This window comes from Nelumbo nucifera, chromosome 1, assembly GCF_055504915.1.
Source record: "Nelumbo nucifera cultivar China Antique chromosome 1, China Antique-T2T, whole genome shotgun sequence".
In the NCBI taxonomy this organism is placed as follows: domain Eukaryota; kingdom Viridiplantae; phylum Streptophyta; class Magnoliopsida; order Proteales; family Nelumbonaceae; genus Nelumbo; species Nelumbo nucifera.
The window spans coordinates 106196005-106212911 of NC_142649.1; the positions used below are offsets into that span (position 1 = coordinate 106196005).

Here is a 16907-nt window from a genome sequence, read left to right on the forward strand (position 1 = left end):
ATACAGCTACGTACCAATAGCCAGCTTTAATGGGGAGCAAGCAATTTAATTAAATAAAAAAAATGGCAACCATCTAGCTAGTTCTGATGTGGATTCTCCCCATTTGTTTTCCTCTTCATGTCTTGTTCTTTTCAGTTTTAACTGCTTCTCTGCTTCTCTTCTTCTGCGCTCAGACCCACAATCAATTTATGTTACCCTTTATCACCTTTCACATTTCATCGCAATTAAATATAGATTCCACCGGATCTCTCTCGTCTACAGTACTAAATCCTGTTTCTTCCTCAGTTGAAGCTACGCAAGAACAAGAAAGAAAACGTAACCTAACCTTTGGTTTCTAGTCACTCTCGGTTTCTTCATTATTTCTGCTAGCTTTTCATTGTTTTCATGGTTAGATGAAATGAGATGGTCCGATGACCATGAGTATAGTGAGCTCAGATCTGATCTACACCGCTACGGTAATTCTTACAGTTCTCCATCTCCTTCCTCTTGCTCCAGCTTCTTGCGTCGATCCACAGCGGCCTTTGCTCCCTCCTCGGGCTCAGGTAAGCCGATTTGCAATGCTTCTAGTTTCTAATTCATTCATGGCGGGTTCTCATCTTCTTCGACCTCGTAAGTTTGTTTAATGGAATTTGCATCTCTGTGTGTACTTGTACCGTGTAGGGCCTATTGACGGAAGAGAAAACGAGGTTGGGTTCGACACCGCCGAGTTGCCATAATAAGTGCAACGAGTGCCACCCTTGCATAGCGGTTCAAGTGCCTACTGTGCCTGGTCACAACCGAGTCAAGCCCGGTTTCTGGAGAAAGATTCCTATGGAGTTGGAATCCTACCCATCGACGACGGGCATAAAGTACGCCAATTATAAGCCGTTAGGCTGGAAATGCCGATGTGGAAATCGACTCTTCAATCCCTAGCAGATAGCGTTCATGCCCGAAAATGGCTGTGACCTGTGAGCTGCTTTTTTCATCTCAGAGCGAGAAGACGTGATCATGAATCTGTAAAATGTGATGTAACCTTCCTCTAAATGGATTTATCTTCTTCTGTGTTTGTTGTTTATTTTTTGTTAAAATATATATATATATATATTTATATATTAATTTCTTGGATTGGATCATTGGATGGGGTCGTCGCTGTGTTCTTTGAGAGACAACATACAAGCAAGCACATTTAAGTATTTAACTCGATGGGCATTTATTGTACTTTGAATCCCATTGATATATACTGTAAAAAGCTGCAACGAGCGTACTGTGTCTCATTTAAGTGCGTCCTATATATGTTCTATCCTTCTGCCTTTACTTTTCTAGCTTTTCTGTGACTGTGAGAGAATGTATTTGTATGAAGCATGAAGTGCGAACTCTTAAGCATCTCCCTTCGATTTCATATTTTGATTCCCTTGCACTCTTGGGATTTGCTGCCCTCGCTGTACAACATCTCTCTCTCTAACACACTTACATAGTGAATGTACGTCTACTGTGAGCGTATATACTTCAATTAAAGTACATACTGTGAAAGAACCATCATGTCGCTTCATGCATGCTACGATGTATTACATTCGTCACAGATCATCATTTTGTTTTTGAAGATTGTGCAGGGAACCATGGAAGAGGGTGCCGGTGCGGTGGAGCATCCAAACAATTGGGCCCTGCCTCAGCCCTCAGGACTCAGGAGACATTATAGAAAGATTGAAGGCCATGGTTGGGTTGGGTTACCCGGCCATAGTCTGACGTGGATAAATTCATAGTCCAGTGTCAGATCACGACCGATGATGTGTAATGTAAGCACGTCCTGCCCTGTGTGGGTCCATGGGAGATTTGCACTTACACATCATTCACGAGCTCATAATTAAATCTGCTTTTGCAAATTGTTGGGCTACATCTGGTTCTGGATAACAGGATGGATATAACATATAATTTTGCTGAAAAGTAAAGGTAAGGTATATCTGGCAAGCCTCAGATTTTAGGCCAACGGTCCTGATTTAATTTGCCACGTGCTTACTGGTCACATCAGTCGTCAGATCACGGGTGACTGTTTCTCATTTTTCAAGACTGAGAATACGTCGAAGGCCGGACAAATTCTTGAGCTGAATCCTCGGCTGGACCACCACACCTTGAATCGTTTTCCGGCAGCATCATTTATTATGTATGATGTCTCAGTCTCAGAAGCATGCAGCCTACGTAATAGGCGAGCTCGGTGATGTTTGTTATCAATTATCATTGCCCTTTCAATACAACGGCCATCCTTAGGAGTCCTGGTTTGGTGCCCAGTTAAGCATAATTAGGTGGCATATAAGCAAAAAAAAAAAAAAAAGAAAAAAAGTGGAAACATTGTTTCCCCGAAAGTTGATCGATGTTGCTTGAAATGCTTAAAAATATACAAATAAAAAAAAAAAAGAAAAACATGGAGAAAGCACCAACATTATGGACGGCCAAATGTTAGACAATTGGACAACACAGACTGGGTTGGATCCGCTTGAGGCCAATCCCAAGTGTGAAAAAATGTAACCCAGGCTTTGAGTTAAAAGTCTAATTCTTCCAATTGCTAACAGGTGCATGGACGACCAACCTTGACCGTTCTTTCTTTTCAAATTTTCAGGTATCGACAACGATTTAATTTCCGTAATTTTTTTTTTATGATCTGTAAAAAACCAAGGCATTTATTTAGTATTTACTTTCCTAGTAATTAAGCAGGTGTTTTTACACATGGAAATTTTAAATTATAAAAATTATTATTATTATTATTAAATTTTGTATTTCATTCACTACAAGAAATTTCGTTTTAACCGGCGGTCTTGTGTAATGCCAGCAAATATAGACAAATTCGCAAATAATTTAAGCTGCTTAGAGGCCGGCGGTCAGATTTGAACTATAATAGATCACGTAACCGCATGATGGGTCCTGGCATTTGTTATTTAGAAATAAAATAAAAAAATTAATAAATCTAAATTGGTTTAGCGGGTCCCGCCAAAACGGATAATCGCGCCAAACGAGGGGTTCGTTAATACCAAACGACGAATCCCTCGCTAAAAAACCTTGAGTTCCTGTAATGCTCTTCTTTCTTCTTCGAGCTTTCTTGCTTATTTTTCTTCCTCCAACGATTCAAAGCTTTCTTATTTCACTTCTTCCACCGATTCAAAGGAAGTCACAACCACGAACAGTTGAAGCGTCCTCCACTGATTCAGAGAACTATAAAGCCAGCCACGAACAGAGGTTGATTTGAATAGTCGATCGATTCAGAGAGATCGATTTGAAAAGGCGAACCTGTGAAAACCCCACCGATTTGAAGCCAAAGTGTTTGCCTTGAAGCCAGAGATTAGAGTTCAATCGAATACATACTGTTTTGCTCCTGGTATCCGCTCCTGGTAATCGAATACATACTGCTTATTTATTTGGTTAATTATGCTTTTATTTATTTAGTTGTTTAATCCATATTGTAATAGTAAATGTCTTCATCTTAATTTATTGGTTTATTGTGCCATTTCCTTTTTGGTTATTGGGAATTAAATTTTGGGGATTAGTTTGGTTTAGTATACTAAATTACTAATAAGATTTCTGTATGATCTAGGGATTAATTTCTCTGTTATATATGTTTATTGTCCTCCTTCCACACAATTCTCAATACATGGAAAATGTTTATATATGCATTTCACTGATCAACGGTCATCACCTAATTTCCATGTAGCAAGTTTTAATTTAAGAACTAACCCCAAAATATCAAAAAATGTAGATGAGGTGTTTTCTACACCTTTATTTTCATATTTAAAATTCAAAGAAAAAAACAACTATTATTATTAGGAAGAAGAAACTCAAGAAGTGCAACTGATAACTACGTAAAGTTTATGTGAAAATTTATTGTGAATGCATTGTACTTTCTTAGAGTTTCAGGTTGCTGCCTTGGTTATATCAGACACATACACAAAAGAACGCTAGGATTCATAATTGTAGTTCAATGGTTCAAGAGTTTGATTGAAGTTGTACAGGTTTAAGTCAGAGATTCATAATTCGAGTCTTTCAGTTCAGCAATTCCTATTTGTGAGGGGATAATAGTCTTTCAGTTCAGCAACCTCTGAGTTGCTATTCTGCCTAGTTAAAGACTTTATTATTCCTAAGGAGGCAGAATAGGGGTATCTCTGAGTTGCTATTCTGCCTGGTATATTTTGTTAGGTAACCTCAAGATGATGACGGCTTTGTAACCTGTTTCCAGCATACTTAGAGCCCATTTCAATCACCTAATAAGCTGCTGTTTGGGTGGGTAATGTGTCATATATAATTAATTTTTTTAATTTTTTTAAGATTCCAACATATTTCTTTAGGAGTTTGTGACTTCATAAACCATATTCTACTCTACCAATTATGATTTCTTGGCCATTATCAGTCATGACAAGTAACAAGCTTATAAATGTACACCAACCACATGGAGTCTTCAGTCTTCACTAGATGGTGAGTCTCAGGATATCTTTTTATCAGTAAAGAGTGAAAATTGCTAGCTAAGACAGAAAGAAGAATGATCATATTGCCTAAAACAACAGCAAGACAGAAAATGACCTCAAAAATCAAATTAAAAGAGAAACAACATATTAAAAACCCATTCCCAAGGATTGTTTTTTGAGAAAAATTAACTGAATTTATTAAAAGCAAGAGTACATGAGATAATGTACAACTAGAGCACAGACAACTTACGGAAACATATGTAGATTTCTGTCACTATACATATCTTCCCTGTATGCAGCAGATTTTGCCAATTGATCAGCTATAGAATTTAGTTCCTTAGGAACCCAATTAAGGTTGACATGCAAGGAACCCAAGATGTCTCTGGCCTCTGTCAGATAGTGGGCTAACCTCCAAGGACCTCCATCCTTCTCTCCTTACAGGTTGTTTTGAACTGAAAGACTTTATTGTTCCTATTTATTATCCCTCACTCCCTCCTTAAAAACTTTGTTATTCATATTCTACCTTTGAACTCAGAGGTTGCTGAACTGAGTCTAGCAATTCCTATTTCTTTTGATTGAAGTCAAACTGGTTTTAATTTTATTCCATATTAAAGTCTTTCTAAATTTGAATAATTTTATTCCAGATTATCATGCCCATGTTTTCTTAGTTGTAAGTAACATTATACTTGGTCCAACCTCATGATCCAGCTGTGGCAACTTTGAATGGGAAAATTTGACTGTGACTACTGAACCTACAATATTTCTGCTAAATGCCAGGCTCAGGGATGTAGGACAGAATATCGGTGTGGACCCACAACTTGCCACCTGTCCTTTATTTTGAGCATTAGGAGCCACCATTGGATGGGTCTTACTTTAATATTGATTAGTCTGGACCAGATCTAATGTACAGGAGATCATAAATTCCCTGATTTTGTTGCATGTAATTGAATGGTAGGACAAGTTTCTCTTAAAATAGCATCTTTTCAAGTAGTGCTCACATGGGATAAAACTCATCTGAGTAAGCTGATTTTTGAAGCACCCGTTGTATACCGATTCATGTGTGGAAGGATAAGTTTATCCTTAGTCTTGATCACTGCTCAATGTTCTCATTTCATTTGCACTATCATACATCTGCACCAATAAAAATGGATTTGCACTGCAAAGAAACCATGCTTTAACATTTAAATATGCTAATACCTAAATATTTTGGTTTACCAATTTGACTAGTTGGCAACAGGGAATTTAGGTGGTTGACTAGGTGATGATTGAAGGAATTGGAGCTGGGTAATTAAGGGCTGAACTGTTTTGACATATGTTTTGATTTGGGGTTGTTGAATAAATAGGCGTACTGTGATGGTGCATAGGGCTAGAGTTCAGTTTTTAATAACAAAACATTGTACACAGAGATACAACAAGGTCCTCTCCAATATAGGGCTGGATCAGAAATACAACAGAACACATACACCACAGAGACTCACTCAAATTACACACTCCAAATGGATTGAGAGTTGAGCAGCTCAGCACATTCAGGTGCTTAAATTTAGGATTAGCAACCACCCAAGAAAGCATTAGATATAAAGTCCTAGTGATAGGTAAATGGCATATTTGTAGTGAACTATCAAGGTCATGTCAGCCTTAATTGGGTTTGGCTTGATTTTTTCTTCAAGGCAACTCTAGTTTGGCTCATGGCTGGAGCAATAGTAATTGTATCTTTGCAACAATTGAAAGGGTTCCTTATGGTCAATGGATACTTCATAGAAAAATGAATTTAGGGAAAAATGCATTAGTTTGTAAGATCTGGAGAAAACTTGTGAAAATGTATATATGAGTTTCTTAGTCTCTTTCTTGCAAAGAAGAGATTTTTAGCACTATATATCATAGGTAGGTAAATGCTTTCTAATCATTGTATAATTCCTTTCATCGTCATTAGTAGATTGCCTAAGGAATTTTCTAACAACAGCTTCAAGTTGCTCAAACGTGCCTCCTCCCCATAACTGGCTCCAATACCAGTTTGACAAGAGCTAGAGTCACCAGGGGCCCTGGGTGGCTCTTCTTTTGAGTGCTCTTGGGTTTGGGTCCCAGTTTGATGTATGAACTTAGCTCTGAAATGAAGCAATAACAAAACAAGAGGGAAACTAGGAGAGTTGATGCAGTAAAATCTTCAAAAGAAGGGATTCTCAATAAGATATTTGGAAAGTCAAATTCAGATAAGTGTACTTTTGTAGATAACAGAAAATTGTATATGCATCTTATGCCTTCCTTGTTTCAACAATTTTGACTTCATTTGTTTCATGATAGTAATTTACTAATACTGTCAAATAAAATAGGAGGTTACCTGGATGATTCATGAAAATCTTTTTCAACATGTAAAATGAGTTTCAAATGCTTCCACTAATAAAGAAAGCCAAGACACAAACTTATGCTATTTGTTATTATTTGGGCCATGACAAAATATTATTATGTGCAGGCAGGATATGTTGGGGAAGATGTGGAATCCATATTGTACAAGCTTCTTAGGGTAACTTTCAGACTACCCTATTCAAATAGTGTAGATTCCTGTAGATGGGATTTTTCCTGCTTTTTTTTTATCAGTAACAAATCATGGACTTTATTAATTAAAAGGACACTTGTTTGCATAAAAAACCTACATTCTAAGTTTCCTTACAATTATAGATTGAAAATACAATTACTTGTGCTGTTATTTGCTACATGTCTTACAGTATTTTCAATTTTTTTATCAGTAACAAAAATTAGTATTTAATTAGTAAACAAAAGAAATAAGTCTTCCTTCTAATTGGATTGGAATGAGGGCAGGCAGAACCAGCCTAGATCTGATACAAGACCTCCACTTATAACAGTACCACTTTATTACAAAATCAATCTATCCACCCCTAGACCTGCTGATCCCCAACACAATTCATTATGCTGATTCCTGCCCCTTGCTAGTGTATCCACTAAACTCCACCAATCTGGGAAATGAAATTTAACAATCAGTTCATATGGGTTGTCAGGATCATTGTTTTCTTATCAATTGTTGTAGGAACCACAGTCCCTCATTCATTGAGGATGTCTACCCAATTGCCACTCTACGATCACCTTCTAAAATCAGTTCTGTTCAATGTGATGTGAGTCCAAGTTTTAGTCCTTGCAAAAGAGCCACCATTTAAGCTCTTTATGAGCTTCCTACCAACACCAGATTTCTATAAATGAGTAGGATTTTTTTTACTACACTTGCAATACCTGAAGGTTCTGGGTTGCTAAGGCTGCAACCTTTGAAGTTAAACTTTGATCTTCCCAGCCATGCCTTGCCCATGTGGCATTCATTTGTTGTCTTCTTCATGCATATCCAATCTTTGTGACCCATCCATCCTTTAATCAAGGAGTCCATGTGACTCCCTTGAATTTTTCCCTTGTCAATTCCCAATGTGCATATCCAATCATTTGTTTAGGCTCAGTTTGGAAAGAAAGCAAATACAAATATGTACAATACAAAACCTTGTAAATTGCATTTCTAAACTTTGTATTTGCATTGTACATATTTGTATTTGTACTCTTTCCAAATCAAGCCTTTTGAACAGGAAGGGTTCTTTCTTTCTAGTTTATTTGATAATACCAATGATTAGTTGATAATTCTGTACACCCAGGAACTCAAAGCACAAGGTGTTCCAGAAGATCAGCTAGAGCTTCTTAAGGGAGTGAGTGGAGCTTTCAGGCCAGGAGTCCTTACAGCTCTTATGCGTGTCAGTGGTGCTGGTAAGACCACTCTGATGAATGTCTTAGCTGGGAGGTTGGTGCATTTGATGCCTTTGATGAGGTGAAACATGTTCAATTCAAAAAAAAAAAAAAAAAAAAAAATCAGTAGGCTATACATGAGTTGACCAATGTTGGAAAAAACAGCTACTTCTATTGAAGCAAGGAGGAGAAGAAATATATGTGGGACCATTGGGACGCCATTCTTGTCATCTAATCAAATATTTGAGGTGAGACATTAAGCAGAAATAAGGCTGTAGATACGAATGGTAGACTTTTTTCTATTTGAATGAATATATCCATCATCAGGTTCCCACCAATGCCTATTTATCTTCATAATGGTAGAAACACCATTACATATGAATGGTAGATTTTTTTTCATCCAAAAAAAATGGAAATGGTAAATTTGTATCAATAGATATCTATTTGGGAGACCTTCCCTTGAGCAACCCCAGTCTTATATAAATAGTGACAATAAAGGATTGGGTTTGTAATGCAGGTGTGCAAGGAACGAGGGATCAAATTATCTCGAGCCTTAGCCGCTGCTGGATTGATTGCCGCACATTCATCTACTCAGATGCCTTTCCTTGCTTGGTTGAGATATATTGTAGCTTCACAGGCTTAAGCAGTGGCTTTCTGAAAGCATCACCATGATGGGTGTGGAAGTCAAAGATCAGGGGAAGAAGGCAGTGGCAGTCAAAGATCAAAGGAAGAATAAATTGTCACAGATCAATAAATTGTATTTTAACAATTTGTTTTCGATATTATAATGATTAATCTTTATATTAATAGATTGAGTTTTACATTTAAACTTTTATTTAAGTTGTTTAAGTTTCCATATATCAATTTGCCAGAGTGTATTATGTATTATAGTGGTGGATCAATAAAGTGCAGATATAAAAATATATTGAAAATAACATATCATAAAAGAAAATAGTGATCAAAGCCGACGGTCACCTAATAGCCGGTGTAGCTATACATAAGGCTTAAATGGCGACTTAAATATGACCTAAGCCGGCGGTTCAGGCCACCAATAAAATGAGCAAGACAATTTTGCAAAATTTAGGCCGGCGGTCCAGCCCGTCGCCTAAAGGAGTAGGCCAGTTTTTGACAAAACTAAAGTTGGCGGTTCCGACCGCTGCCTAAAAGAGTAGGCCAGTTTTTGACTAAACTAAAGCCGGCGGTTCCGACCGCCGCCTAAAAGAGTAGGTCTTATTTTTACCAAAACCTACGGCGGCGGTCCATGGTGTCTACACCAGTGGTTTAAACCGTCGGCACACATGTACATTGAAAATCATGCCGACGGTTTGCTTTTACTTGTACCGGCGATTTGTAATGCTGGTATTTATAATATATTTGAAAATTATAAATTTATTTTTTTACTTTATCGACAGTTTATGACTGCCAGTATAGTATAGGATAAGCCGACAATTTTGACAAAATGTCGGCAATACTTAATTTAATAGTCCAAATTGATGCCACCTAGCCGGCGATTTCGTATAGTTTTGTCGGTGGTCATGAGTTTCCCCGACGGTGGCTATACTAGGAAAGAAAGGCCGCCGGTAGATCGCCGGCATTGGTCAATGCCAGCGGTCATGTATGTTTTTTTTGTAGTGATTTCTATAAAAAATAAAAATAATTTTTATTTTAACAATTATTTTTATTTAATATGATGGATATACAACATTAGAAATGTTCCTAAATGTTTTCAACAATATTCTGTACTTTTTCATTTCTTGTATTTCATCTTTTTTTTTAAATATTTATTATTCAATTATGACATCATGAATTTCTTTGAAAAGTTGGATCATTGACCCATCATCTAGATAATAATATATCTTTGCTTTCTAATCAGTTTTAAATTATATATTTCATATATATCATATAAATAATTATGTATCACACTTGATTTTTGCTTGACAAAGTTAATATATAATTTTTTATATTTTGATTACTTGTACTTTTTTTGTTTTTCTAAAGATTTATTATTTAATTATCATATCATCGATTAATCTATTTCTCCCAAACCACTAACCCACCACCAAAAAGGAAAAATACTTTGATTTCTAGGTTGACTTTAAATTTTGTATTACATCTCCATCATTGATAAAATTATGTCTTGTGTATAATACTTATTTCTATTCAATACAATGAATGCATAATATTAGAGATGTACCCAATATTCTATTTTTTTTATAAATATATAACATTAGATATTTGCCCAAAATTTTCTCTATTTTTTTATTTTAGTGGTTCATTGTATTTTCTATTTTTAAAAACTTTATTATTTGGCTATGACATCATTTATTCCTAGGTTGATTTTAAATTTGGTATTTCATTTTCATCATTAATAAAAATACTTCTTACATTTCATGCTTACTTTTGTTTAGTATAATGAATATACAATTATTAGAGATATGCCTAATTCTTTTTTTGTATTATATATTTTATTTATTTTTATTTTTTATTATTCAATTATGGCATTATTTATAAACCCATTTGACCCCAAATGGTTGAATATTTGAATTTCTTACCCACCACTAGGAGAGAAGAAAATGGTTTTGTTTTTAAATTACTTTTTAAAATATTTATTTTTATACTATTCAAATTAATATTGTAGATTTAATTAGTAGAATTTATTGATAAAAAAATATATCTTAAATATAGGATTTAATGAGAGAGAATAAGAAAATAGTTTTATTTTCAATTGATTTTAAATTTTACTTTCAATTTGCACCATTAATAAAAATATTTATTATTTATCATACTTATTATTGTTTAATATGTCGAAAATATGATGTTAAAAATGTTTTCAATTTTTTTGAATTTCAATATTTTTTCCATTTTATCTATTATTGAATTTTATTATTTAATTGTAACAACATGGATTGACCCATTTGACCTAAAATGGTTTAATTTCTTACCACCACCTAGACGAAAACACTATTTTTTTAGGTCGATTTTAAAAGTATAAGATTTTATGTTATTGGAATTATTAGTTTATTATGTATGGATTTAATTAATAGAATTTAATGATGGGAAGAAACAAAAATGCCTTAAATATATGATTGAATGAATGTGAATGCAAGTTAATACCTTAAATGTTGGTGGATTTAATGAGAGGGAATTGAATGCATTGAATATTTTAAAATTACCTCTTTTCAACTCATTTAAAATTAATAAAAAATTACCCTATTTGCCCTCATTTTTTTATCAATAAATTTAAATATGGAGGGATAAATTTTGTAATAAAAAAATTCTAGAATATTTTTGAAACTAATGTACTTTTTAAAGTAGTATAGATATAGTATTAGTGTAAGGGTAGGTGTGTAAGTAAATAGTAAAGATATAAGTTGAAATTATATAACACAAAACACTCATATCGTATGTACTCATTAGTATACATAGTATAATGCTTCTTCATAAAGACCATGAAGCTTCTAGTTAGAACATTTGCCATATTATATGGAGAAATTTCCGAACATCATAATACAACATTGCCTGCTAAGGTGGTGTCTATGCCGATGAGCTAACTAATATGGCATTTACTCAGTTGAGATATAATCTTATGATAGATGTATGGAGCTTATACTCAAAGATTCTGTATGTGTGTTTTGTGTTATAATAAGATTTCCTTAGGCTTAGTTTGGAAAGAGTACGAATACAAATATGAAATATATAAAGTATAAATACATACAACATAATATAAATACAATGTTTTGCACTCTACACATTTATATTTGTACTTCTTCCAAACTGAGGATAATGAAACTTAGTCCCCAGGCTTTCTTTTGAAATAAAGACATTTGGATTCCAAAACTTTGCCCCCTTTGTTTGCATTCTGTAGTCAACTTCGTAGAAGATTCTCATATGTATGTTTAAGCATGTCTGAAACCCCAAACTATCCTTGTTTTTATTTTATAACACTCTTTTATTTTCCTTTTTATCTAGAATTTTGTAAAATCGTATCTCTTACCTACTTTTCTCATTTTTCTCTCAATGGATTTATGTTGAGAACGATGGATTTTGTTTATTTTTTAAAGAGGGTTTGAAAGCATAGTAACCCATTCCAGCTCAAGTGATACTATGCTTTAGTATGCCAATTTTTATCATTTTAATAGAGGCAATACTTGGCTCCAACCACGTTGGAGGACATTTGTCCTACCACATCCTGATTTACTTTCAGATCTAAACCCTAAATTCTTAAACACTAAACCCTTAAACCCAAAACCCCTAAGCCCTAGCTCTAAATCTTACAGCCCTAAAACCCTAAAATCTAAACTCTAAACCCTTAAACCCCCAAACCCTAAGCTCAATACTCTAAATCCTTAAATCCTAAACCATAAGCCCCTAAACCCTATTCCTAAAACCCAAAATTAGTGTATATGCATGTACTCCAAAACATGGCAGGAGCCATCTATTTTTTTATTTTAATAGCTTTTGCTCTCCATCCATTGAATCTCTAATGGGTAATTTAATAATTTTACCTTTATCATTAACCTTGTCAAGGGAATAGGGGTTGCCGTGGAGGCTATCTATCACCACCCCTAATTTGTAATTTACCCTTTCAATAAATGTTCAACCTCAGTATTTGGATTCTCCACTCAAGGATATACAGTATATTTTAGGGAGAATGACTGTTCAACCCACCCGGTGGGATGAATCTCAACCATGTATTGATGCCAAATCCACGGGCAGGATATGGTTTATAAAAAGGGTTACTAATAGACTGGGGATTTTAATTTCAGATTTTTGCCGTGGAGTGTACTTCGGTGGTAGTTTCACTTTAGTATCCAAACTTTAAAATGTACCACTACAGTGTTTAAACTCTTGAAAACTGCCACTTTAGTCCTTGCTGTTAGCATTCTACCTGTTATCTGTCACACATGACATCATGTGATTTGAAACATTTCACAGTTCCAAAATTACCCTTAGGCTATGTTTCAAGAAAAAGGTAGGGAAAGGAAGGAAAATGTAGAGAAACCTTTACTAGCCAAGGAGAAGACACTGTTCATCGTCTTCTTCCTTGAGATTGACCCAAAGTAGTGAAAAGTAGCATCCTAAACCCACCGCCAGTTTACCACCTCTCTCCACTCTATTGTTCTCTCTAGATCTTCCCTCTTTTCTTCTTCTTCTTCTTCCCCCTCCACCTTATGCTGCGAACATCCTAAATCTTTCCCACTCCCCCTCTTGCTACTATCTAATTAAAACATTGGAAAAAGAAAAGGGATGACTCATATAATGACATAGAAGATTAGGCAATGGGGAAGATAACTGTGTCGAGCATCTGGTAGAGGAGGCTGGTGTAGGTTAATCTGCTCCAAGGAGCGGTATAGGTTCGGTTCCCTCTGTAAAGTTTATAATCTAGGTAAATGCACATAGGGTCGTTGGACTAGGGGAAGTAAGGGTAGACATTGAGGAAGAGAATCGATTTGGTTTGGTTCAAGAATTGAAGGAAAAGCTTCATCACATAGGTGTGCCTAGTAAGTCAGAAGGATCAGAACAAGAATATAGGGGATGGGTGCTATATGACGATGGTTGTCCTGTTTCTTCACTCGGTTGCATGCCCATGTCGTTGACTCCTTGTACAACTCTATTAGTCCTTAGAGGACTGTTTTATTAATTGGAGTCTTATTCTAACAATGACGACTTTGCATCATGGTCAAGACTGGATTTTCTCCTCAGGAAGAGGAAGAAAGAAAAGAAGTGGAGGTAGTGGTTTGGATTCTTTGTTATATGAAGCACAAAAGATTGGATAAAGCAACAAGAGCCCGTTTGGAGGAGATGAAAATGGAGTACTTTCGCAGAGTTATTCTCACTGATATCAGTACAGCTTTCAGTCTTTGCCAACACGAAAAATCTACTAGAAGCTAGAACCACCATCAATATTGATTGACAAGTTAAAGAATGCGGTGGAAAGGTATATTGGAGCCTTTGAGAAAAAGTTGACAAGAACTGATACAAAGGATGATCAGTGTAGGCTTACCATACACAAATTAGATGCAGAAAGATTTATCACTCTTTTGTTGCATGAGGATGAGAAGCCAAAAGAGGGGATTATGGTAACCACTTATGTCTCGGAAGGCATGGAGTTCGACATGAAGTTTAAGCTATTTATAGCTTCAAAATCATACGCCTTTATCAGTGGGTGGAAGAAATTTTATCAGGCACATTATTGAGAGGTGATTTAGATCACATGATATTATGGACGTTCCGCCATGTTCAAACTAGGAAGCTATGTTTCATCGTGACTTGAAGACAGGTGCATCTGAACTAGAAAAGCCAAAAGGAAGACATTAAAAAATAACTGCAACTGTTTGAGTCCAAGGAGTCTAAGCTAAAAATTACTTAGGCTCCGTTTGGTTCGTGGGAATAGGGGTTTGGAATCGGAATGGGCTATCTCAATTCCAACTGTTTGGTTGGATGAAATCGGAATCTCATTCTCATTCTTGCTGGAATGACATTCCCCCATTTGAGGAAATGGCTATTCCCTGCTCCTCCCTTGGGAATGAAATGCCATTGCTGCTGATTCCAATTTTCATTCCTCCCCATTCTTGTCTGAACCAAACAAATTATGGTATTAGACCATTCTGATTCCAATCCGAATGATTTTAATTCCGATTCCAATTTTAAACCAAACGGATCCTTAATCCCTTGTATTCCAACTTCTTGGAAGATATTATTTCTTTTTCTGTTAGTCTCTTGGATTTTTTCTTACATCTTATGTCTTCTTCCATACCATGAAATTCACAGCAGAACAAAAACGGAGAACTTTGTTCATGTACAAGACTGTCAATGGATGGAGTTGCATCTGTGTTCAATTTGAATCCAATCTAATCGTAGTTTATACCCATCTTGCTAGAGCCTAGAGGTCTCAGCATCTGTAAATGAAACAAAAGTGGGTTAAAGACGAATAAAGAAGAAAGCCCATGTTTGACTTTTCTCAAAACTTACAAGTGGGTTATAACCTAGGAAACAGAGGAAGAATGGAAGAATAATTGTTGCCGCCATTACTCTGTCTCCAGATTACGTTTCCCTCTTTTTGCTGGAACAGAACTATAGAGCAGTGTAAGATCATCAGCAGGGGAAAACATGACCAGATAACCCACCAATCTTCAGTTTATTCTTATTGACAGAGATCAATCAAAGTGGGGCACCATCAATCATGGTAGCTGTATTATAACAGTAAAGGGAAATTTGTTAATTTTACTATCCACTATAACGTCCGTACTAATATGCAATTTATCCATATTTTAATTATAGGCGTGATGAATATATTATCTTTGACAAACTAGAAAAGCAGGGTTTGTATGCAATCTTATGGTCGAGGTGAAAATAAGCACCAATCATATTGTAGCACGTATTAGTTTTTTAAAAGTAACGGGAGAAGGGTTAAGCTCTCTATTACATTTCTTTTAATTTTTAAATTTATTTTTATAAAAGCCAAATAATATAATTTGTTAACCTTTCATCTCCCCCTCTCTCTCTCTTACTAAAAGAAACCCAACCCTCCACTGAGAAAGAAGCAGAACAAATCAGATGGGAGACAGAAGCAGAGCCCCCCAACAAGTCTTATTCCAATTTCTGAATAATCTTGTTCTGTCTTTCTCTGTTACGGTATCTAACAGGAAGAAAAGAAAAACTAGCTAATGAAGCTTTAGTAGGAAGGGTCGTGATATCAAATTGATGTTCATTCAAATTCCTAGGATATATGTTTTATTGGCAACAAAACTAAACTTGTTGTTTCAAAGTTTCGTTTTTTTTTTGCTTTGTTGTAGAAACAGTAGTAAATGGAGGATAACTCGGATTCCAGATTATCTGCCTCATAAATGTGACATAGCCTGATAGCCAGACCATCCATCTGATTCCAGTTACCTCATAAAAGGCCAAAAACTAACAAAGAGAAAGAATTAACGACAATGGTTACTGGGTTGAGAATTGCTCAAGTAATAAGACTGAAATGGAATAGTTACTGGTTTGAATATTGTCTAACTTTTATGACTCAAGTGGGTAAAGTTGTTCACATTGCCTAAAAGGCCATAGTCTTTTTATGAAGGTCAATCTCCAAATGGACAAAAGTCCGATTGGATTGTCCATGAGTATCGGCTTGAAACAAATGAAAACGGTACATCTCAGCTGGTAAGTAATGACAAAAGTCCGATTACTGGTGTAATTCTCTATATCACCCCTCACAGTCATTGGGACAAACAGGGTAATGACAAACTTGAGTTATAGCTCAGATACACAGAAAAATCAATTATGAACCAAAAAAAATTCGGGAAGACTCTAAACATACACGAACAGCTCCAACATTTTCGTTTGGTAAGATGACACTAACCTCTTTGGTTGAAGATGAAAAGCAATGAAGCCGGTGTGGATCCTATGTAAACTCGTGATAAATCCAATACTAGACAGGAAATGGGAAGATTAGAATAATCCCATATGAAAACATAAGGAAAACCACATAACTAAACGGCATTAGAATACATACCGGCGAAGAACTCATGGCTGGGTATTTCAGGTGAATTGGTCTAGGTCTAGAATGAGACATCGACGAATAAGTTCATGCAAAACAGAGGATCCGAGTGAGAAATATTTCCATCAAATTCGGAATAAAAAATGGGTAAATTATACCGGACAGATTTAATGCAGATTTTTGATTCCCAGTGCAAAGCTATAAATATTAAGAAGGTCCAAAAATCACATGATATGCACCCATATCCGCCCATGAAT

The 16907-nt window shown here is 35.6% G+C and overlaps 1 protein-coding gene across 1 annotated transcript; it reads left to right on the forward strand.

Annotated features, from left to right (window-relative positions):
- On the forward strand, window positions 1-8345 carry LOC104608672 (EPIDERMAL PATTERNING FACTOR-like protein). The gene is made up of 4 exons (XM_088891262.1): window positions 1-542; window positions 661-3356; window positions 6892-6942; window positions 8069-8345. The coding sequence occupies exons 1-2, from the start codon at window positions 411-413 to the stop codon at window positions 910-912; spliced, it is 384 nt and encodes a 127-aa protein (XP_088747388.1). The 5' UTR covers window positions 1-410; the 3' UTR covers window positions 913-3356; window positions 6892-6942; window positions 8069-8345.
- Window positions 8346-16907: the final 8562 nt, after the last annotated feature.

What these genes read in the sequence shown, in the direction of transcription:
- LOC104608672 (XM_088891262.1), top strand. Translation starts at nt 411, where the DNA reads ATGACCATGAGTATAGTGAGCTCAGATCTGATCTACACCGCTACGGTA. An exon ending in TGCTCCCTCCTCGGGCTCAG is followed by an intron (nt 543 to 660) that starts GTAAGCCGATTT and finishes TGTACCGTGTAG; the next exon opens with GGCCTATTGACGGAAGAGAA.